The 25,130-nt window shown below is 35.8% G+C and overlaps 1 protein-coding gene across 8 annotated transcripts in view; it reads left to right on the top strand.

Annotated features, from left to right (window-relative positions):
* Positions 1-25,130, top strand: part of RNF180 (ring finger protein 180) — a 79,561-nt gene that overhangs the window by 14,541 nt on the left and 39,890 nt on the right. For all 8 annotated transcript variants that reach the window (XM_086867084.1, XM_086867088.1, XM_086867085.1 and 5 more), the window contains exon 4: positions 607-1,554. In XM_086867084.1, the coding sequence (XP_086723210.1) occupies positions 607-1,554 (948 nt within the window). The remainder of the gene's footprint in view (positions 1-606; positions 1,555-25,130) is intronic.

Here is a 25,130-nt window from a genome sequence, read left to right as displayed (position 1 = left end):
GAATTACAAATAATGAAAATAACTATCTCCTTATATATAGATTGTTAAGGATTTGTCATGATATCTACACAGAGATTTATGTTGTTATGTTACATACACCAAAATAAAAATACAATTTTAAGCTTTTGTGGGGTAATCGAAGTGAAAAGCCATATTCTTTTCATAAGAAATCTCCTTCCACTGTACTTAGTATGCAACAAATGTATCAGCACTCAGAACACTCAGCTGAAAAGCTGTGCTTGCCAGTTCCAGATTAACTTGGGAAATTGATTTCACTGCTTTAAAGACATAATGTTTTCATTAGTATTGCAGTATTATGCTATCTGTCAATAAATTTTAAACATATTTCAAAGCGTCTACATTTTACAATGTGTGTGTTAGTTTTCTCAGACTTAGTTATCAGTGTAGCAAGCAGAGATTTGATCAGAACATTATTTATCATGGATTTGCTTTCTGCTGTGAAGTGTCTTTTATTGTGTTTGAAAAATAAGAAGAAAGTCTTCCTACTAAGGGAGAAAATAACTCCAGTAATTATTTATTGCTGATTTATTTTCGGTGAACATGTTGTGTGGTTTTTGTTTGGTTTTTTTCTCTTTTTGTCAATAGGCACAGTGGACAATTGGAAAACTGCACTGTCCGTTCTGTGAGGCCTGCTTAGGGGGCTTTAACTTTGTTTGCAACAAAGAATATTCCTGCAGACAGCTAGTAAATAGACATTTCTGCAAAAGTTGGACGGAGCATCAGCCACCTTTCTCTGTTAAATTGTCAAAATCATCAGAAAAACATTTACTTCTCAAAATTCAGTCTGGTTTTAACAAGGATAACTACCATGAAGTAGTAACTGCAACTTTAGAAATCAAAAATCAAGGACTTTCCTACGCAGCTGGAAGTAGTAATGATGCTGGCAGATTAACAGAAGCACTTTGTCTAGAAGTAAGAGCTCCCAGATATGAGATAGAAAGTAAAAAACTTCCCTTAAAGGCATTAAATCAAAAAAGAAATCTCCCTTCTTCCTGTCCTGTAAAAGATGCATGCACTGCAAAACCTTTTCACAGAAGATCACGTAGCTTGGATTTAAATACTGGAGAAAGACTTGTTTTGTCACCTGTGTTATATGAAACTTGCAACATGGGAACACTTTACTGTGGCCAGAATGAAAATCCCCCCGCTTACATACAAGGGCGCTTTCAATTAGGGTCCAATTGGAAAGGTGGTAGTTCTTTTCAGGATCTTTATAGTTCCAGAGCTGACATACTACAAAACCAATTTCAAGTGACTTCCATTACCACATTACTACACAGAGAAACAGAAAGTGAGTGTGATTTTGAAGTTACCGGACAATCTTCTGGGAGTGTCATTGCTGATGGGTCCCCATTTGTGATGAATCTTTCCTCACCTACAAGGGCTGTAGAAGACAAGTGGTACATCACACCTGGTGGTCTCGTGCAGCCTATGAGTATTTCCTTCAACGAAAAGCTGAGTAAGAGAGAAAGAGACAAGTCAAAAAGCCTGAGGAGAAAACAGAGAATGAGAGAGCAATGTCTACAGAAGCGAGTAAGTGTTTAAAATTATTTATGCTGGTTTTTTGGTAAAGTTTGACTTACTTTTAGAAATTATTCTGACTTTTTTTTTATGTCGTCTTTTAATACTGGTTTAATGTGGAACTGTCTAGAGTCAGGTATCAGGCAAGCAAAGATATATGACCCCTTCCTATGTGTAGATTTTTTCTAATTTCATCATATCCATTTTTCTTTTGTGCAAAATCAAAACATGATGGGTTTTCTTTGGCATTCTTATTATTTTATTATGTAATAGTAAATTTGAAGTGGGGGAAAACATAGTGAAATTTCATCAGTGGGATTAAAGAAAAACTAAATATTTGAATCTTCTAAATGAGAAACCCTACCATATCAGAATTTTCTAACTTTAAACTAATGGCCTTTTGAGTTAACTTTACAGTTAAGAATGTTTTAAATGCATTTATTATTTGTTGTAGGACAAATATTTTTCTTTGAGTAAACGGTTGGTAACTGCTATTTAAAATATTAGTCTTTAGTAGATAAATACTTTGTCTGCAATCTAACACAAACTTTTACATATTCTTATCAATTGTACAGTAATGGTTTCCTTCTTTAAACCATCTAAAGCAGAATAGAATTAAAGGCCATAGGCAGTCACAACTTTTGGTGGAAGGCTGGGAAGAAAAGTTATAAAATGACTAACACAGTTTTGGTTTGCTCTCAAATTTAGTAGAATGACTAATGATAATATGCCTTTGAAAGAAAATTTCTGCAGCGAAACAACTGTGTGGTAATCAAAAGCAAACATGCTAACTAATAAGAGAAGCAATTTATTCCTGCTTTGGGTAGATTTGTCATTGTGAATTCAATACTTAAGCTCTCTTAAGAGCTTAAACAGTACTTAGAATACTTAGAGAGTGTCTCCCTCAATTGTATGTGAGACCTAGCTTGAAAATGTAATGGGCCTGGGAAATATTATGAGTCTTCTCAGTATAGTATGCATATATTCTTTCTTCTTTAGGAAGGGTTTATGTTTTGCTTTAAGACTTAAACTGGTATCGGGACCTTTTGAAAACTTCTTCTTGTAAAATACGTCTCTAAAGCTAAGAGTCTGGATGTCTTCATATAAAATACTTGTTTTCTAATAAGTCTATAAAAATTCTTAGATGTCTAGATCCCTAAAATGGCTTTAAAAATTCCAGATCCATTGTTTTGGTAAGTGAAATGATGATGTACAAGCACAATGTATATGAGCATTTTCACCATCATGTCGCTTAGAGTCTCTCCAGACACTATAATCTTTAGATGTTACTTGCAAGAATAAACCATTGTACAGATTTTCTGAACTTCTAATAGCTAAGAAAGATGCTTTCAGACTTCTTTCTTGTTACAACCTGCTTAACCAATTCTTACATTTTTTTTAGTTACATTTAGTTTACATTAGTTACATAGTCAAGATCCAATTATTGTCGAGATGCCTCTATGCAAATTAAGGTGCAAACAAGACCATATGCTGAAGGCAATAGTATGAATTTCATTTAACAGTAAATGGGAGGTAGAGAGAGATACAAAGAAAGAGAAAAGGAGAGGAGGGGAGTGAAAAAGACTGAGAGAGGCAGATTAAGTAAAAAGGTATCACCAGCTGTGGTTCTAGATGTCACCCCATTGGTCCTCTTCTGGTCTTCTCAGTAGTGGGGGTCAAAGGTCACTCAAAACTTCTCCCCTTTAGTACACTTCAGTTGCAAACAAAGGAATCAATGCTCATTGGGTGCACAGTTCTCCTGTTCTCTTGGTTAAATGATTTGCTTGTTTCCAATGCTGATTAGTCCCATGCTCAGTCTTCCTCTTCTTTTGAGTCAGCGGGCCATGGCATCCCTCTTCAGAGCTGGACCCAGTCAGAGCTGATTTTCAGCACAGTTGCTGAGCTGGCTCTCCTTACACCACCCTGTGGCTCAAATGCTGTATGCCAGGGACCTTTCCTTAGTTCGTGGGCTGTCCGTGGGGGTAATAGAAATAGTGTGCAGTACAAGAAAAGACAAAAACAGCATAAACAATAACACATTTTACCCATGTCCCTTTTGCGGTCCATGGCTGTTTGTCCTTCTGGTCTAGAAAGGAAATTATCACCCATTTCCCATGGAACATTTTCTTTTGTTTCATTAGGATTATTCAGCTCACTCATTAATAACTCTGAAAAATTTAGCCAAATCATCATAAATCTAAGCCTTCTGAGGCAGAACTGATTAATACATATTTGTATGATTCCAGATATGCATAAATTCTTATGCCAACTCTCAGGCTAAATTTAATTTAGACAAAATTACACATTCATGAGACAAAAGTTAAAACTCTTCCCACACAATTTTTTCCCCAATAAAAGACAAAATAAACTTGGCAAAAAATCAAACTAACAACACATAAAATGGTTTGACTAATATATGGTCTCCCAACTAGTTCACTTGCAATGAAAACACAAACAAATCACAAACATTAATAAGGTGATAATACAAGCAATTATGATGGCACTTAAAAGTTTTATCGGTTCCATGCAGCTGGATCTTATATGTTGGCGGGTTCCTATAAAAAGAAAAGTGAAAATTCAGCCTACTACGGACAGATTATTAGAGGATGGAAAATCCATCTAGTGTTGATTCAAACGTCCTGTATCTACAACAAAGGTTAAAGGCCCTAAAGGAAAAGTCATTATCATATCCTCTTAGCTGACTACTGTGAGCTTTCTTATGTAAATCTACTGGTTCATCCACTCTGAGCTGGTTCTTTAGATCTTCAGTCCCGTCAGAGTATGCTGACACTCCTAGAGAAAGAAAGCCACACAAATTTCCCTGGTAGGTTACATCTTAGAGAGTTTAAACTTCTGTTTCATGAAGCATTTGGTGCACTCCTCTTGTTGCTTCCCTCATCTTTTCACAGGGATTTCCTCCATTTAATGTAATGTCTGGAGGGAATGAGACTGCTTGTAAAAATTTGACATGTGTCACTACTTATGAATTACGGAGTGCTTTAATTGCTTAACCTAGATTTCTTTAAGGGTTAAGGTTAGCAGACTTCAGCTTCTTACCCAGGGGCCATGAATTAACCTTAACAGTTTGGCAGATAACACTGGCTCAATTTACTCCAACGATTTTACCTCTTTGCCATCCTGGAAGCACACCCAGATTTTCAGTATCCCAATGCATTAATATTAATGGATTTCAATCTTGCCTGATTTATGGCCAGACTTTGATATCTTAGTAGTTGTATAAGGCACCATTTCAGTAGCTGTTTGCTGATCCTGGCAATCATTTGTGGTTTCAATTTTAATTAAGCATCAGCATGTTATCAGATGCCAATGCAAACGGTATGTTTTGCTCTTTAGCAGAACAGCAGACTCATGCACTATCTCCCAACTCCTCCATTAAACAAAAAATGTCAATTTACAAGATCATGTTTCAGAGAATGTTAGAGGTTATGTATCCTGCAGTTTTTCTCCTAAGATTCTCCCTCTTATGCACATTCCAAAGCTCTTGGGCATCATCATGCTTGACAGCTAGCAGTGCATCTACTTGTATTCTTTTTTCGTTTTCCCTATTTAACTTAACAATTCTTTCACCAAATCTTGTAGGGATATTTATTTCACAGGGTATTTCATCTTCAGATTTTTGAATAACCAATAGTTCATTATGAGGAACCAATAGCTCAATTTTCTTGTGTCAACCCATCTGTGGGGTAGAAGGGAAACTAAAAAATTTTTCAAGGAAAGATAACAAAATACTTTTTTTGCACTGGCCACCCTGGACAGCCATTTTTTTTTCTAAAGTTCTCACAAGAGAAAACACATAAACTTCCTTAGAGGAAAGCTGTGGCAAAGTTTCTAAGAGTTCCCAGGGAAGGAACAACACAACCCCCCTAGAGGGAACTGTGCTATTGTCAAAGACCATTCAGATCAGTGCCAACTATGATAAAATAATGTTAACATCCCATTATTTGAGAGACACCTCTACCCAAATTAAGGTGCAAACAAGACCATATGCTGAAGGCAACAGTATGAATTTCATTTAACAGTAAATGGGAGAGATACGAAGAAAGAGAAAAGGAGAGGAGGGGAGTGAAAAAGACTGAGAGAGGCAGATTAAGTAAAAAGGTATCACCAGCTGTGGTTCTAGATGTCACCCCATTGGTCCTCTTCTGGTCTTCTCAGTAGTGGGGGTCAAAGGTCACTCAAAACTTCTCCCCTTTAGTACACTTTAGTTGCAAACAAAGGAATCAATGCTCATTGGGTGCACAGTTCTCCTGTTCTCTTGGTTAAATGATTTGCTTGTTTCCAATGCTGATTAGTCCCATGCTCAGTCTTCCTCTTCTTTTGAGTCAGTGGGCCATGGCATCCCTCTTCAGAGCTGGACCCAGTCAGAGCTGATTTTCAGCACAGTTGCTGAGTTGGCTCTCCTTCTGGATTCTTTGTATTCATTATCAGTGCTTCCCCAGCTTGTCTACCTCTTCATAGTCTGAGATTATTGGACAAAATTACCACCTTTCTCTTATCTCTAGTTCTTGCTGTGTGGCTTCATTTACTGTGCAGATTTCCTGGAATTCACAAAGGCATATCCAACAGGGAGCCAGGGCAGTCACCAAGGAGCAGTTGCCTTTTGGTATGGTTTGCTATAATGAGCAAAATCCTTTGGTGAGCTTAACTGTCTTTGAGGCAATTTTGATCTTTAAGTCTCTTACAATACTATATAGAAAATTATAAACAGTTTATAAATCTGTTAGTTTTCATCAGTAATCATACAGTTTACAAAATACAAAAAATTCAAAATTAGTGTGTAAACTAAGTGGTTGGTTTCAGGTAGCAGCTTTCAGAAGAAGATACTTATTTTTGGATTGATTATTTTTTCCTTGGTGAGAGTTTGCAAGCATGGCATGGAATATTTAAATGGGTCTGCTTCTTAGACTGTGTCAAGATGCACATGTGTCTAGTACAGCTGTGTTTCCCAGTGCTGAGGTATCTTTCCAGGAGAATGTTAGTCTAGAAGGTCACATCCTGCGTTCAGCCTGACATGTAAATGGGAATGGTCCTCTGCCATGCACTCCATTTCATGGCTGCTTGCCTTTCATGTCAGTCTGGTATCCTTCTATTTTATTTTTTTTTTTTGCAAGTTTTACTTTTCATTCCTTTTATTTGGTATTCTAACAATCCTCGTAAAAATGCGGATTTTTGTCACCCTGGTGCTTCCAATAGAAAGCTGATCTGTGGTGCTTTGTAACCATGATTTCTAACATACCATATATGCTTAAGCAATCAGTAAAACTTCACAAACAACAACAAAAAAACCAAAACATAAATCTCTGGGAGATTTTTTGGCTGGATTGAGTGAAGGAGTTTTAAGGAATGGCAGTGAGAAGTATATTTAAGTACACTTTTAAGAATTGCTTCAGTGCAGCGGACCCTGATATGAGTAACTATTTTCAAAGGTGTCTCAAAAGTACTGAGTATATCACTTTTATCTTTAATTAAAGCTTTTCTAAAGAAGCAGTCTGAGATAACAAACCTGTTCAGACTTTGAAATTTCTTTGTAAATCCAAGGGCTGCTTTACCAATATTGTTTTGTAACGTGATAAATATCTGTCAAAGGTTTTCTTCTGTCTTGCAGAAAAGCCAGATTCAGCCATTAACATTGTGTGATGGCAGAATGCACTGTTATTAAATTGAAGTATATAAAACCTAAATTGTAAATAAGAGCAATTCTGTGAGCTCCTGACCTGTGCTTCCTCCAGAGGCTTGCATGATGCAGGTTCTGAGGTGTAGGTGCAGGTCTGAACTAGCTAGCTAACAGTAGAGGGACCCAGCTTCCTCTGTTCAGCAAAGGACAGCTCTTTCATTCCTGTGCAGGGGCTGCTTGCATTTTTTGTGTGCATATCTGTGTTCATGGGGGACTTCTAGGCTTCTGTTAGGGTATGATTATATTGTTAGCATGTGTTAATTATGTAAATTGTTAGGGTGTGATAATAGCTGCTTAAGTCTAGGAGTTGCCAGTATTAGTAATGATTCTTCTTATGGTTGCTGTAGTTAAGCAGATGAAGTATTTATTTTATAAATTCCATTTGTGTGTATCTTGTATGTTTACATTGTTCACTAATGAGGAAGCTTGTATTAGTTTTCTGGAAGATCTCAGAAAAATACCATTTGTGACATCTCCAGCTATATTGCATTTTTCTCACTATCATTTTATATAGAGTAAAATGTAGCCAGCTTCAATACTGAAGTATCCTCTTGGAAAGGATCCTGATTTGTAGGGAAGAATACTGGCAGTTTTGCTTCATTTCTTAATTGCATTTCACTGGTTCTTTTATATCTTTTTGAAAACAGCAGTGTTTTATCTGGAAAAGATGTCTAGTGGTCAGTTTCCAAGAAGTCAGTTTGCTCTTCATGCTCCCAATGATAATCTGAACTCTGGATAAACAAGTGGGTGAGATACAGTGTTGTTTATCCACACTGTCAGGTGCTGTTATCTTGCTGGCACCACAGCCTTGAGTTTTCGAGTTCATAACCTTCTAGCAGCTGCCAGTCTTATAGTGAAAGTGCTAGGCTTTCAAGGTTTAACTTGTGACCAAAGTTAGCTTCGTCATACAAACCTCTTTTTCATGAACACATTGGTTTACAGTTCTTTTTCTTGCATGGTCTTGTTTTTATTGAAATTGTAAATCCTTCATGTGTTTTGTTGTGCATTTATGTACTCGGATTTCATTCACTCTTTCCGTGATGATACTCATAACAAGATTTATTCTCAGGTTGCTTATGGATCTCTCAGCTGGCTGCTGGGGGGGGCTAAAAACATTATTTAGAGTTGGCACCAAAGCAAAGCAGGATGAGAATGAAGTGAAATGAAACCACAGCTAGAGTAGGCAAGCACTACTTACAAAGTTTCAATTAAGACCTTTGTTAGGGAAATATGAAGTCCTGGAGAAGTTACTTAAAATAAGGAAAGAGGATATACAGGGCAAAAGGGGAAGCTCTTATGTTTAAATTCTTTCACTGAGTGTAAAATTAAGTTAATGTTGATGGTTTCTTTTTATTTACCCCAGAATGCATTTGTGGTCAGTTTTGCGTGTTTGGTTACACACTTTTGTACCTTCACTCTCTCTTCACTGAGCTTCAGCTTCATGCCACATCCAAAGTACCTTATGTGGTGCTTTTTATGCATGTAAGATACATTTACTGTATTCTGTTTGTTATGTTTAAAACCAATTCTGTGCAGTGCCAAACCTGCATTTCTTTAACAGACCTCTGAGAAATTTCTCATAACTGTTTTAGTCTGCAGTGCCAACCCCAGTGTGATCCCATGCATGTACTTCTCCAAATCATGTCTTAGGTCTCCATTTCTCAGGACCTCTGCTATTGTTAGCAGCTCTGCATTTCTTTACCCTACATCATTATATTACCAATGCAACTATCGCTTTATACATGGAATAACTACTGTTAGTTGTTGTACCACAGAAAGATAAGTATAACAGATTAGCTGCAGACATCTGGTTAATTAGAGAGATTGCTGTCACAGCTGAACAAAGTAAAGCCAAGCAGCAAGCAAGGCAAGGGGAATCAGTCATAGCAAGCATGGCTAGCCTCAGCCTTGATGCCTTTCAAGTTCAGTGCTGAGCCAGTGGTTGTTCCTATAGCAGCAATGCAGCGTTTCAGGGCTGTGTGGGTACATGAAGCACTGTCTTTTTTAACTTTTTGATAAAAGGAGGGAGAAATTTCGGGCATGCATTGCTGCTGAGCCAAAGTTTCTCTTTGCTTTAGCTCTGGTTGTAACTTGTTGCTACATGGTGACCTTTGTTATTAGCACATTCATTCTGTCACTGATCATAATTGGATTAAGAAGGTATTAAGAATGATGCATTCATGCCCAAATGCATGACATACCTTTGTAAGACTACTGTTGTGATTTCTGTGGAAACTGTATCTGAGTAAAATAGAATATAAAAGCTACTGTTTTCTGAGGTGCACTTGAATCTCCTGTTGCAAGCATTTAAATGTCAACATTTTAGAGTTTTAATTACTTTTAGCTGCAGTCTTTTTATGCCATTATTTGTGATTACAGCTTTTGAGGGTATTTTCTGACCTAACCTCTTGTTTGATATGTCTTATATACTATTTGGTGTTAACAATAACAAGTGGAATAGATAGTTTAGCAAATTTTCAGGAAGAACCTTTGCATGCATTTTGTTATGGGTTGTGTTGTAAACAACTTGGCACTTGTGTTGGGAAGGAGGGAAAATTGCTCAGGATGCTACTGGATAAAAACATTATATCAGGATTGTCTGAGATTATCTGTATGTACTTCAACATATTTTATGATCATCTTGAAGCTAGATTATTTAGACTAGAATATAGTGTAGCTGCACAGTCGGTAGCTCTAATAAAGGCCAAAATAGCTGGCTGTGCTGTGAATTTATTTGTTCATTTAAATGAAGTAAATGTTATTATGACAGTAAGTTATTGTCTATAAAATGCTTTTTGCATATATAGATAGTATCGAATGATTTCAGCAGAGTGAAATTCCATGAGCTTTTATGCAATATATGCACATCTTGCAAAAGAAGGAGGGAATAATCAGCTTCTTGCTGTGCCAGGCCAGCATTGGTGGTTAGTATGCTAAGAAGAGGCAATAATGTTCACTGATATATTTATGCCTTTCCTGCATTCTTGGTAATGTGTAGTTTTTCTGAAAGTCTCCAAATGCAGCCACCTCTGCCTTAAGTCGTCATGTACTCATAAGTGCTACAACCAAAGGATCAGTTGCTGGGGTAATGGCCCATGCCACAAATAAGATCCTGATCCATCCTCACAGGGATTGTGTCTTGCTGAATGAAAGCAACAAAAGAAAGAAACAGCCCACTGAGATTAATTGCATAACTTATTGCTGACTGTCTTGGGGGGGGAAAAAAAAAAGTGTGTTTTTTCAACAGATAACCACAGAAACTTTGCCGCTGTTCCAAGGCTATATTGATTGCTATTCCAAGAAAATACTGATGATCAGCCTAGAACCATAGATGTATGCTTTTTTTCATTTTATAAACTGTAAGGTTTAGCAACTATTATTTTAGTTTCTCTAGAAGCTCACAGACAGCTTAGATCATAAGAATTTATGAAATTTGCAGTCTCTCAGCTGAGAAAGACAATGACCTGTTCACAGAGGTAGGTTGCAGTATTGTGCAGTTAGGTGAATCCTATGATTTCAGCAGGGATTCTTATTACATAGATAGAGTGAAGAGCACACTAAATTGCAGTTACATAAGATGCTTTGTGGTAGATGAAAATCAAAGTTCAACAATGGTAGGAACAATAATACAAGAGTGCTTTCATATTACGAGTTTTTCTGTATGTAACCAGAAGAACAACGTCAAATACACAGTAAGGAGAGAATTTAAGGTATAATTTTACAAAAAAAAAAACCCCTGAATTTTGTGCTCCTAGTTCTTCCTTTCTGTGAATTGTTACTGACTCATTCTCAGTGACTAAGAGTTTGAGTAGGTTTGTATTTCTGATTAGTTTTCAGGGTATTAAATTCTGTGAATACATCTAACTGAAGTAAATTAAATGTGGTTTTTATGTAGATTTGAGGATTCTTGAAATTTACTTTTTTTTTAAAGAAAAAAAAAAATTCCTAAAACCTGGGAGAATTAAAGATATCTGCTATTTTACAGTATCAGAATTATAGGATGGTTTGTACTGGAAGGGATCTTAAGGATAATCTCATTTTCACATCTGTACCCCTCTATCTTCCTTCCAGTAGCCCATGTTGCTCAAATTGCATCCTGCCTGGCCTTGAACACTTCCAGGGATGAGGAAACCACAGTCATTTCTTTATGCTTTGTAGCAGTCAACGTGTCTATGAATGTTTTTAATCCACAACCTCCCATTAACTTTAGTAGTATTCAACTCCAAAGCATTTCTTTTTCATTATGCCTGCTTCTGGGAGAAAATAATGCTATCCAAAAATAATTTTTTTCTTTCCATTTCTTTCATTATGCAGGCAGTCACTGAGAAAAAGTCATTGTACACATCCAAAAGACATCATGCTAATAGAACAGATCAGATTTCATATAAACAGTTTCTGCAGTTGATAAGCAATCAGTGATTCTAGTAGGTGATTGCAAAGTTAAAGTAACAAATTAATGAAAGGGATTTTTATATATAGTACTGCAAAATATGAAGAGATATTGTATGGTAACAGCATTTCAGAATTAAGGAAATAATTCAGAAGTAACAAAAGATAGCACCTACTGTTACTTCTGAAGAAACTGTCAGTCTTTCGGGCATAAGAACATCAAAAAAACAAGTTTATACCAAAAAGTTAGATAAAACAAAAGTTTCCTATGCCATGATGTAGCACCTTTACGTCTGTAAAGCTGTAAAGACATCATTTTTTAAAGCTAGCTGTTGCCAAGATTTTATTTGAAACACTGCTTTTTCTGATATCACATGATCCAGTAATGTTTTATTATAATTTATACTAAATTATAATGATTACACATCAGATGGGAATGATTTCCTTTATAGATTATTTAGCTAAACATGTTTCACATTTACTACAATTTAGAATTATGGGGGGGTTTATTTCTCTTTTAATTTGCTTTCTGGAGCAAATGTGAGAAAGCTAGAAATTTGTCAGTTCCCTTTATTAGTAATTTGTAACCAAATTTCTATTTAAAGTTATTTTACCTTTCATTTGAGCGTTAGGAGATAGGATGTTGTCATGGGGTAGCTTTACCTTTAAGACAGCCTGGAGGGAGGGGAAGTTGAAGCTGCTGGTGGCTGATGGGAGTTTTTCCCTCCTGACCAATTATCGGTCATTTTCAAGAATTGACAGCAGATCTGACCATTAAAAAGTGAATTCAACTTGTAAACACCCCCTTAAGAAGTACAGACAAAATTCTCTTGTTCTCTTTGGTTTCCGGCTTCGGACAAGGTAGCAGGCTCTGTCTCAGCCTCCTTCCCCCCTCTCCAGGCCTACAAGGCCGCGGGGTGGAGGGGGGGGGAGGGAGAAGAGAAGCAGCGCTGGCCAGCCGAGCTTGGTTTTCAGTTTTTGTTGCTAGACTGAAACTTAACACCATGAACTCTTGCAGTTTTCTTAAAGCTTTTAATTCTTTTACTACCTGGATAGGCATACAGATTACTCCTTTTCTCAGAAAGACAGAGAGAGAGACAATCAACATAGAGGAGACATCATAGAACCACCAAAAACAGTGAAGAAAAGAGTTAAGTTTAAATAAGAAAGAGAGAATAAGGAGATGCTTTACAGCTGAAATATCTTTCTGTTAAAGCTATGGAGATGGACAATAATAGTATAAAAGACTCCTTTAATTCATGATAAGAGTATTAGGAGGAATGAGATATTCAAAGTGTAACTTTTGAGCAAAAGAGAGAGAGAGTACTTGTGATACTGTGAGTTGCTGGAGTTGAGTTGAGTGAAGATTTTGAAGCTTTTTGGGGCAAAGAGAAAACTGTTTTCCAGGAAGGCTCACAGAGACAAATGAAGAAGACTTCTGCCTTTGAATAACTTACCCTTAAAAATAAGATTCCTAAACTCTGTGACCCATACACACCTCGGAGATGTGAAATGGGAGGAGAAGATCTAATGACAGATTTCCGGGCAGCTGGCATTAGAGAAATAGAAAACTATGATGAAAAATAGTTTTCTAGTGAGAAACTCCGTAAGCTAACAGAAAGAGACTTCTGGTTCTCTACAAAGACTGATGAAAGACTGTAGCAAGAATTAAGACTGTTTTTAACCACCAGAATCCTAAAGTTATTTGTCTCTATGTTGTCATGTGTACAGAGAAATAATTAAGATGTAGAAGATAAGGGGGTTTTCTGAAGGTTTATTCTGGTATTCTCATTCTTGTAGTTTGTTAATAAACTGTCTTTATTCCTTTTAAGTCTTAAGCCTGTTTTGCTCTTGTTTTAATCCATATCTCACAACAAAAAATAAGTAGTTTTTTAGTTACTTGTTTAAAACCACGACAGATGTATTGTTTCTAAAGGCTGGAGTTTGGAGTATGAGCAAGAAAACATATGGACATATTGAAAATGAAGAAATTAAATGTCCTGATTTGTTAATGATCTTACCTTTTTGAAAATGCTACCAGTCTGAACAAACTTACTCACTAGACAGACAAGGCCCTATCCCTGTAGTTTTTATTTAAAAAATCCAAAACTTTGACAAAAGGTTAATCAAATTTTAATATTTGTAGGTCAAAAAGTTGAGGAGAGCTCATTTTCATACTTGGTATATCTCGTTTTCTTCTGTCTACACTGTTAGGAGAGATGGCTCTACTTAAACTAATCAATCTTGTATGATTAGTATAACTATGTACAATCAAATAATTATTTGACATTGTGAACACTCAACTAAATAAATAATTTGATACTTCTCCCAAATGTAATGGCATTGTTTCTTTCATTTGTATTTTGTTCAATAGGTTTTAAAAGCTGTTTTGAGTTTTGCTTTGGATTTAGACCTTTTGCTAAAGTGAACTGCTAATACAGATCCTGAAGCAAATTGAAAATAATTAGCTAGCAGCTTGGGAACTAATATGGGGTTTTACCTAAGGGAAACTGAGAGGAAGCAACTGGTGAAGAAAGATGATTCTCACTTTCTTCCACGAAAGCAAAAAATTTAATTCATGTTTCAGTAAAAGATTTATAGAAAACTGAGAACTTACTAACCAAAAGAAACCCTACCAAACAAAAACAAATACACAAACATACAAAAATGTATAAGAAACAAGAATTTCAGGGATTTTTAGAAAGTTAAATTAGAAAATCAAAAAAAGATGTAATCTAAAATATCTCAGTTTCCATTTTCAGATTAAAACATGTCTCAGGAAAAGGAGAGCTAGAATTACAGTGCAACTCTGAAATGCTCTTTACTACAAAAACAAAACTCCATCTGTCTGCTTATCCCACTGTTTTTCTTGTCATACTAGTTTTCAAGCCAAGCAATTTAGAGATTAAGAAAATAAGTCACAGGAACTATTTAATTAATAATAAACAGAGCAAAGAACATTCATTAAAACATCAAAAAGGTCACATATGATTAGGGAACTAAAATACATTAAATAGTGAAAGAAACTAGGCAGTGTGGAGTGTTACATTGGGTGCGCTTCCTGAACTGGAAAGAATAGATGGCTCTGGAGCATTCTGACTGTGTTCCAATTGGGTGTAGCAAAATTTTTGTTTAAAAGAAATAACAAACATACATGTATGAATAGCATGAAACATTACACTTATGATTCTTGGGAGAAGGTAAAAACAGTGTGCCAGTCATTCTTCTAGAAAAAGCTAAAAACTGTGAGCTGATTATCTGTATGGAAACAAATTTACAATACTCCTTTTTTGTGTGTTTCCTCAATGTTTTCTGATTTCTTTTTTCATTCCAGCTAAAATTTATGATTTAGTAAGTTTTATTCTGATAACTGCTAGTATTTAGGAGATTTTAGGAAATTAGGTATACACAGGAGACTCCTAAATGTGAAATGCTGTACAGGAGCTTTGTAATAGGGACAGATACAAGTCATAAGGCAAAAATCTGTAGAAACCAAGCCCCACTGCAGCAGACCAGTCAGCACTGGCACAACCAGAATCAACGTGTCCTCCTGCATAGGACCTGCTGTCCTTCAGTCAGATTAATTTGCTTTTATTCCTCTACTCTGATGCATATCAAATATGTAGTTTAGAGAACTACTTGTTTGTTTTATTGAAAATATTGGAAAATAGTATTCTAGAATAACAAAGAGAAAAAGGCAGCATTGCATGTGGGCAATTTTAAATGGTTTTTATAATTTGCATTTTCCCAGAAAAACCCATGAAGTGGGTTTGGTGCTCCATCTCACTTCCTACAGGACAGACAAGGTTGTAAAAAAGGTGAAAAAGTTGTTTAAAGAGTAGCCGTGGACACAGCTGGTAGTTCCTCTTGGCTGCATAATGATGCAGTTTGTACTGTTAAGTACCTTCTTTTGAGGTAGGTCCAAAATCCAGACTGAATTGAGTATATTAATTTTGTTACACTAAAGAGGAATACTGCTTTTGGTGTATTATAAAACTGAATTTTGGGTTTATGCATTAGAGAAACTGCTGAACAGAAAGAATTCTGCTAGATGATCAATTCTCTTCATCAGGGAGGGAAACACTAAAATGAAAGGCAGAGCACCATTTTTGTAGTTGCTGTGACAATATGCTGCTGTTTCCATCTGCAGCACAGCACAACAGATTGATCTGGTTTCTAAAAGTAAGCTGTTTTAGGAGGATATAAATAATGTATTAGAATCACTACTAGATTAATCTTTCTGGATTTAAATCTGGTAATCTATGGAATCTATATTTAGAATCGTATTAACCACAGTGGGAATGTCCGTCTTTTGGGGTCCTTTTGTTCTAAAAGTAACCCAAATACCTTCACCTTAAGTATAAATGTAACACTGACTACTGCATGAAATGTCTGAATTTTCAAAATCAATGAATTTTCAAAAAAGTACAGTACGTGACCCAACACAGTGGGGACAGAATGTTTTGAGGATTTCCGTGGCTTAACTTGAGCCACTATTAGTATAATGGAATTTATAATTTTATATAAATTTTATAAATAAATTTAATAAATAATTTTTATAAATATTTTTATAAATATAATTTATAAATTTATAATTTATAATATTTATAATGAAAAAATGCAGTAGAATGTAGCTGCTCAGCCAGAGTCCTAAGATGGGCTCCCAGTCATTCTCTGCATTTTCTCTAGATTGAATTTATGTAAAACTGCTAGGGGCAGCAGCAGTGAACATCTTATTGGCTCTAGCAGAACATTATGTTATTCTCTGTTTCTCTTTATACCACTATTTCATTAGTTACAGCTACAAAAACACTTTGTTCTCTTGCTTCTATGACAGATTTCATTTGGCATTTTGACTCTCAATACATCCAGTAATGTGATTAGATGAGATTCGCAGTATCTGTTTATTTGTCCTAAGTTTCTCTACCTAATATTCTACCTGTGTTCTTGGCAGCAGTTTGTCTTTTTTGCCCTTCCATGGGCTGTACATGACACCATATCATAAGACTTTGGACCACTACAGCTACATTTATGAATTCTTACATGTTTTCTCAGCATCTTATCTTCAGTTTCTTACTTGAACTTCTAAATAAGTTGGGGTATTTTTTTCCACTTGTCTTCCATCAGTCTTTTGTCATTTTTCAAATATGGTTGTGCATGTGCTGTGGGAAGAGACATGACTTGTTTTACTTTTGTATGCAATGTGCTTTTTATCATCATCTATTGTAAATAGCATTCAATTGTTCAAGTAATTCTTTATGAAAAACAGGCAGAAAATGGGATTTTGCACATAGTGGAAGAAAACAATTCTTACACCTCTGTCAAGCATCATAAAGTCACCCCAGGACAACCTCAAAAATGGATACCATAAAAAACTTTGTCAGTATTTTCCAGCATATACATGGTGTATGAAATGTGAACTGTTACATTTTAGTGCTGTAGGTATAGAAACTGCAGCAAAAACCCTCAGCTAGTGAACTATGGCCCAAATGTAGCTCACATCACTGTTTGCACGCCTTTGTGCCCATTCTAGTTTATAGTTTATGTGTGGAAGAGGGAAGAGACCTGGCACAGACAGTGCTGATTTTAAGTTCATTGACAGCCCTCTCGAATCCAAGAGTGAGACCACTTAACCTAAGAAAATGAATTCAGGTTTTTTTCTTCAGCTGTCTCCTGCTATGATGCATAGGACTGCAGCTGGAGATGGAAGAACAAGAAAAGATAGTGGAGCTTGAGTGCAAATGCTTGTATCTTCCCTGTCTCTACTGTGCTTTGTTGTGAAGCCAGACTATTAAAAAATAAGGGGAGGGAGCAAGCTCATTGGAGGCTATGACTACTTACATAAGTGAAATCTAAGTAGAAAACAGAGTGGTGCCCATCAATTTGCACTTATACTTGATGTTAAAGTAATAGACTAGGAACCTGTGGGTGTATGTGGAACACACAGGATGGAGAATTTCTTTTGTTCATTTAGCTCTATCTTTTTACTTTTAAGAAAGAAGACATATTAGTAAAAAACAGAGTGCAGCCACTTCATAGTTTGTGCCAGAACTTCACCTGTTTTTTCTGATTAAAGGAATTTTTCTAAGGACACTGCCTCCCTAATTTAGGGTAGAATGTTTATGTTTAAATTTTTGTGGTTAGTGTCAAATTTATTCAGAAACAAAACAGTGCTTTGTTTAAATTTTGTTTTATCAAAAATTTGTGCTGAAGTACAACGTTCTTATCAATGCCAGTAGCTCACCTCTCCTGATTTAGAGCCTGTTGGTGCAAGATGCATCTTCCATGGCAAATTCTTATGGAAGCCCACTAGTTCAAGATTCCTGCTACTTTGCTGTCTTTTTGGTAACTTACTAACCAAGCTAGATTTTTGGCACAAGAAAGAACAAAAGGTATGATACTGTATTATGCTGCATCATGTTTCCTCCTATGGGGTTCCTAGTAGTGATTTTTTTTTAGACTGTCTGAACAACACCAGTCTGTCAGAATGGTGGACAGGCACAGGGTGTTTGTGACTGAACCAGAAATTTCCAGGAATTATGTTTTGCTTTTGTCAAGCATGAGCATCAATGAAAGGTATATGACTCACTATCTCACTGATACACTATTGCAATTTAGTTTTATAAATTATATTCTGGGAAACTTGCACAGTGCTTTGTTCAAAATACCCATACAATCAGAAGCACATGGCAGTGCCAAAATATTCCAGTGTCTGATTTTTTTTTTAGTTTAAATGATAGTGTGCGTAGGCAGTGTAGGTAGTGGTTTCATGTTAAAATGGATGAAAAGCAGCCCACATGCAATTCTGGCCAGAAGTGTCTGCTTCTCTTGTCTCATCTGACCCATGCTGCGTTGATTCAGAGAGGAAAAAAACCTAAAACTAAATACTTCTCTATTGCTTTTTCTACTACATCAGATCATGTTAGGTTTACTAGTTTGCTGTAGCCAGCATAAGAACATAGTTGTAACGATGTGATTGGAGGTAAACAAATGCTAGCTGGTACAACAGCTGAGCATGAAACATGAAAATATGGCTTATGCTTTTGACTTCTGCTATTAATTTGTTCCATAGTCAAACAATCTTGATAGGAAAAGTTCTTGTGTTTTAGTCTTGGTTGTTTGGAGTCATACTATTTCCTATGAACAAATCATCTTCGCGTGGTGGATGTTTCTTATGATGGATATAAAAATGTAATTATTCTCAGTGGAAGTGTATGAGACATTATATAGAGCTGATTTGCTGTGAACAGAATTAAGTTGGGGGCTCGAGTATAATCATTGTGTTTTGAAACCCGGACTTTATAATGTGAATATTAATCTGTTCCAGCTTCTATCTCTCTAAATTTTGAAGATGGACTTTTGTATCTGCTTTTGAACTTTTCTAGGCTCACATATTTAATGTATTTAACAATCCATGCTTAAGTCATGTAGCATATACAGTGATACATTGCTTTGCTGTATGATCACAAAGTTTGTGTTCTGCCTCTCTAGCATTTTTATGCATTTCTATGCTATAGAAATGATAGGGATTACTGGGTGGGGGTGGTGTTGAGAAGGACTGCTTTCTCTGCAACAGAGTTTAAAACATTATTTAAAATTTTAAAAACTCTGAAATTAAAATTCCTCCCATGCTATGTAAGAAATCTTAAAATACAAGGGAGGTCGGGAGGAGGGACAAGGGGAGGTTTAGAATAGGGAGAACCAGTATTGTGGAAAAGTATGTTGATTGTTATTTAAATAAGATCAGTTTAAGACCTGAACAGTACCATTTATAAAAGATATTTATACAAGTATTTATTTTTTCAGTTCTGAAAGGGCACATCTGAACCCCTAGTTCCACCTGTCTGTTCCACTTCTGTAATGAAAAGTATTTAACAGTGATTACTTTAGATATCACTTCTTAGGCACTAAAAACAGCCTGCTCATCTAGTCATGCAATTGCCCTCTTTCTACAGGGCACTGAGCATATTTTTGGGTTAAAAAATGGGTGTGGTAACATAACAATGGAAGTGCAAATATGTATCATAACAGTGCAAATTATGTATCTGGTGAATCCAGTGTTTCCTAAAATATGAAAATATTTGGGGGAAATACATTTTAATTTACACTCAGTGATACAAGAACAATGAAAAGGAGCATCCTACCTAGCAGTTGTGCCTGCGTGCTGATACATGTTAGATAACCAAAGTCTGAAGTCTAAGACTGAACTTAGTCCTCAGTTTATTCTAGGAAAGACAGTCTTTTCACTCTTGTTTTTAGCTCCTTGCTTGGTACTAAATTTGCTTTGAGTGGACATGACTGTACATCATAAGCATGTAAACTACAGAGTTAACTCCTCTCTATACAAACTTTTTTTAAACTAAACTGAAATTATAGAACTGACTATTTTTTTTAACATTTGATAGCAGAAAAATTGCCCAGGCATTTTTCAGAGAACTTAAAAGTCTTAAGAGTCAATGACATTTTAATTTTACCTCTGTAGAAAATTTTTAGTGTCATGTCAGAATTTCAGAAAATTAAAAATATTCTCTGAAAAAGAGAATGTGTTGTGGAAATCATAGGATCAGAATGGTTTGGTTTAGAAAAGACCTTAAAAGCCATATATTTCCAGACCTACTGCCATTGACAGAGCACTTTCCATTAGACCATGTTACTCAGAACCCCATTCAACCTGGCCTTGAGCACTTCCAGGGATGGGACAGCTACAGCTTTTCTGGGCAACCTGTGCCAGTGCCTTGCATCCTCCACAGTAAACAATATCTGCCAAATATCTGATCTAAATCAACCCTCTTTTGTTTTAAAGCCATTCCTTCTCGTTATGCCCTTGTAAAAAGTCCCTCCCCATCTTTCTTTTAAGTCCCTTCTGGTAGTGGAAGGTGCTATAAGGTGTCTGTGGAGCCTTCTCTTCTCCAGACTGAACAACTCCGGCTGTCTGAGACTCCCCTCAAAGGAGAGGTGCTCCAGCCCTCTGATCATATTAGTGACTCTGCTCTGAAGACCAGTCGTTAGACTGTTCAGTGAGATTACAGCTGGAGAAAAAGATTTTAGGGTCTTGTGTGAAAACAATGACATGCTATGATGGGCTGGAAGACCAGGGTATGCTAATTCAAATTTAAGTTTGAAGTGGTGCAAAACTAAGCATGTCACATTTTCCAGGCAGTATTTTCTTTTCAGTATTGAGTGTAGTGTAGGTACTTCATCAGAGCACTATGAATCCTGGGATATTTCAAGGGACAATAACGATGAAAAATCCAAGCATTGATTGAATGATGATCTTACCCAATTGCAAGAATTGTCTTCTGTATATATGTATGTATATAAGTATATGTCTGGTGCAAACCACAAATCATCTCCAATTTGAAAGATTGTAATTTTATGTAGTATTTTTCTCAGATGCAATAAAGTTGCTGCATTGATTGTGTTAATGTGGAGCAGTCTGAATTATTAATTTAGTTTCATTTAACAGGTAAAATAGCTTTTAATTGATTATGCTAAAAATTATGATTTATGCTTTCACAGGGCTGTTATATGTATTTGAAAGATTTAAGTGAATATCTAATTATGATATTCATAAATCAGTATGCTCAAAATGAGTATAATGTGAAACTAAAAATGCTGAAGTGCTTAAGAGTCTCTGATTCAGGTAATAGATTTTAAGTTTCAAGAGATTGTTTGCTAGGTTACTGTTGCAAATCACTTTGGAATAAGTAATTTTGTTTAAAGCTTTAATTGTCAAATAACCTTTGTCAAGTGGGCAAAACAAATTCACACTTGACTGTCTAGAACCAGAGACAGTAGCTGTCTATAAGCATAGTTTATAAAAACATTTGTTTTGCTATACTGAAAACTGAAGTTAAAACAACTATACCCAAACCTGGAAGAGCCTGTGTTCTCTGAGGATTTTCCCTGGATTCTTTATGTTGTGTAAAAATCATTGTAATTTTTAACTGAAATGAGTCATAGTTCTTCTAAGAATCTTGTTAATCTTTGAGTTCTTAGAAGAACTGCAGCTCTAGCACAAGAAACTATATCAGATAGCCATATGAAAATTCTTATGATATGTCTACACATTTTATTAAATAATATTTGAGGGTATTTTTCCATTATGAAGTAACTTTTTGCATTATAAGGTATTTTTTCCATTTTAAAGTAATCTCATTTGATACAAGAGCTAAATGATGCTATCTGTTCTATAAATGAGTGTAAAGAGAAAAATGAGACACCAGCAACTGTTTGATGTTAGTGTGTATACCTTTTAAACTTCTGCAAGATTGTCCTTTTGAAATACAGACCTATTATTTATATATGTCATATTATGTCCTTTTGTTGTAAACACAGAAAATTAAATGTTCTTTTTGTGAAAAATGAGAAAAAGGTAATATTCTTTGTCAAGGCTGATGTCTGAGGTCCTTTCTTTTCAATGTCATTGCTATCAAGGCAGAGATGTATTGTTTACACTATTTAATTTAAGTTTTAGTTTGTACCATATTTAGGCAATCAGAAAGTCACCAGTCACTGGAAATCTACAACACCTAGGGATAAGGCAGGGATATTTTGGCATTAATATAGCTGCATTATATAAGATTCTGTGTTGATGTATTACCTTTGCAATCTCAGGGGTATCTTAGTGACTAGCTTTGGTGTTAGGAAGAACACAGGTTGAACTTGCAAAAGCTGATAGGTATTTCAGACCTAGGGACAAGTTCATAGGCTCCTTTCCAATGTTACTCGTCATTGATTTCCTTCCTCTTAGTTTGGGGGCTTATGGTGATGGGTTTTATGAAAATCACAGAAGTAAATCTCACTGGGTTTTACTACATTATAGAATTGGTTTGGGCTTTTGATAAGATCTTTCTACATAATGTGTTAAAGACCATTATGAATTGGTCTCTTCTGACATTGAAAAAATAACTATGTTGAAATTCAAAGTTTACATACAGTAATGTAAGAAGCAGTGTGAATGAAATGTGATTGAAGAGCTATTAAAAACTTGTGTACATCATTTAACCTAGTGTTACAATGGTTCCTTATAATTTTATTGTACAATTATTGTCCATCATTATGGGAAAAGTGACTTATTTGTTTTGTTTTGTTTGGGTTTGGTTTGGTTGATTTGTTGTTTTGGGAAGGACTGTTTGTTTGTATTTTTATTTTTGTGGGTTTGGGGTTTGTTTTTTTCTGCTTTTTTGAGGATTTTTTGGGTTTTTTTTGTTTAGTTCAGTTTTTGGTTTTGTTTTTGTTTTTGGGTTTTTTTGTTTGTTTGGGGGGGGGGTTGGTTTTCAGTTTTTTGGGATTTTTGAGAGAGTTTTGTGGGTTCTTTTGTTTCGTTCTGGTTTTAAATAACATTATTTATGTATGCCTCTTTATTCCTGACAAGATATATTCTTTGGAAGAATAATTAAACACTTAGTAATATCTGCTCAGCACCTTCAGGGCTGTGATAGGCCAATCCCAGCCAGTAGCCAAACACCCACTCACACAGCCCCTTGCTCACTCATCTCTCTTGCCAGGGCAAGTAGGGGGGCTGTTCCTGTGGGGTCAAATAGAAGGAAGGTGCGAATACTCAGGGATCAAGATAGTGACAGTTTAACAGGGAAGGTAAAAGCTCTATGTGCAAGCAGAGCAAAAAGAAGAGTTTATTCACTCCTTTCTATCAGCAGTTAGATGTCCAACTACTTCCTAGGAATCAGGGCTTCAGCACATCTAATGGTTGCTTGCACAGAGAAATATAACCACAGGCATTCAACCCTTCCTCCTCATTTCCCTGATCATTTATTGCTGAGCGTGACACTTGGTTGTATGGGTCACCTGTCTTGACTCTATCAGCTCCCAACCTCAAACTCAGTCCCATCCTGTTTGAAATAGGAAACAAAGCATTCCAAGGAATGAAGCAATAGCCAAAACAGAGGTGTGCTATCAGCTGTTGTTTTGGCCACAAATACAAAGCACAGACATATATTTATGCCGTATGTCTTTATAGTATGTATAAAGAAATTTTTTATTTCTGCATTTGGTAGTAGTTTTTTGACACACCTTCCAGCTTTTTTCTGCATTTTCCCAGAAGCCTATGCAGTTCCCAAATCTGTTTCATACAGTGTTATCTACTAAATGATCATGGTTAAATTATTAGAGTTGACAGTGGTGGACTTCAGAGCTAAGACTGCACTCAGGCTTAAGCAGGACAGAGCTCGCATCACTGAGTTTTTCTTTCAGGTTGTCTCCATCAGTTAAATGTTATTACTTTTGAAGGTTTATCTGTAGAATGAGGACTAAAACTTTTTTTTAGCAACAGAATGTTAGGTGCTAGAAGATTTGGATTTGTCATGCACTCTAAGAATTTGTGCTGGTTTTACCCTTCACAAAGGCTTTATGTTACATCTTCTGCCTGAAGGGTTTAGCTTGTGTCCTTTAAGATCCAAAATTAAGTGCTACCCTTGCATTGAGTGTACTGTGAAAGTCATAAAATGAAGGTTGTAGCTAAACAAGTTTTACTCTTTGTAAGATTGGCAGGCTTTTGAACAGTGTAAAAGTGAGCTTTGTTGCTCCAAACATGCCCTGCTTTTGCCTGAAGAACTGACATAAATAATACATCTAAAAATGCTCACAGTTTGTCAGCTACAAACTTACTCTAAGGAGGCAAACAACCCAGCACAATGAAATAAATGGCATTGGTTTGCTTTGTGTGCTTCACTGTATTGGGTCTTTTGTCTTTGCCTGTAATGTTTCCTCATTAGAAAAACATTGTCTGTTCTAACTAAACTAGGACACAGCATGCTGCCCACATTAAGGAGATGAAAATTATTAGCTAATATCAGAAAGTTTTTAAGCTTTCTCCCTTGAGAGTCCTAGGATTACCCTAGGATTATCAGGGAGGCTCTTGGGTGAGGTCTGTCCTCTGCCTCAGTCTACTAGGATTATTTTTATAGTATAATTACATTTTCCCCCTCACTGTTACATACTAGATGCAAATTATGAAGTAGTGTCTTTACTTAATGACAGTATAGATAATTAAAAATTAAACAATCTTTAACTAAGTATTAGAAATCTGTTGAACTTTTCAGAAAGGGGATAGATATTCTAGTATCAAACTATAGCACAGTACTTTGCCACAAAAATAAATTGCAGTTTATTTTACCCTGTAGAACAATAAGTCTGAAACAACCTTTCCTGGATTTTTTTCTTGTATATATTTTGAACTGTTCTTCACATGAAAACATTGTAAGCTGTGTGTTCTAGTTTCTTTATATTTCTACAAATTTCCAAACTCTTTTATATGTTCTTGATGTCAGTCTTGCAAGTATTTTTACGATGTCACCAGTGAAATTTTTGAGATGCCTTGTATTCCGGTGATTAATTATTTGGCATGTTGGCTATCATAGCCAAATCCAAGCTGGGTCAAATATGAGAAGTATTAGGGCAGTACATTCACTTCAGTAAATCCATGTATTTTGAGAATTTTAATGTATGTAGATGGCAATTTGTTGCACAAGCAGTTAAGCTTTTT

Source organism: Cyanistes caeruleus, chromosome Z, assembly GCF_971803275.1.
Source record: "Cyanistes caeruleus chromosome Z, bCyaCae1.hap1.1, whole genome shotgun sequence".
Classification (NCBI taxonomy): Eukaryota; Metazoa; Chordata; class Aves; order Passeriformes; family Paridae; genus Cyanistes; species Cyanistes caeruleus.
Note: the sequence above shows the minus strand (reverse complement) of the source record. Positions and strands in the feature narration are given on the sequence as shown.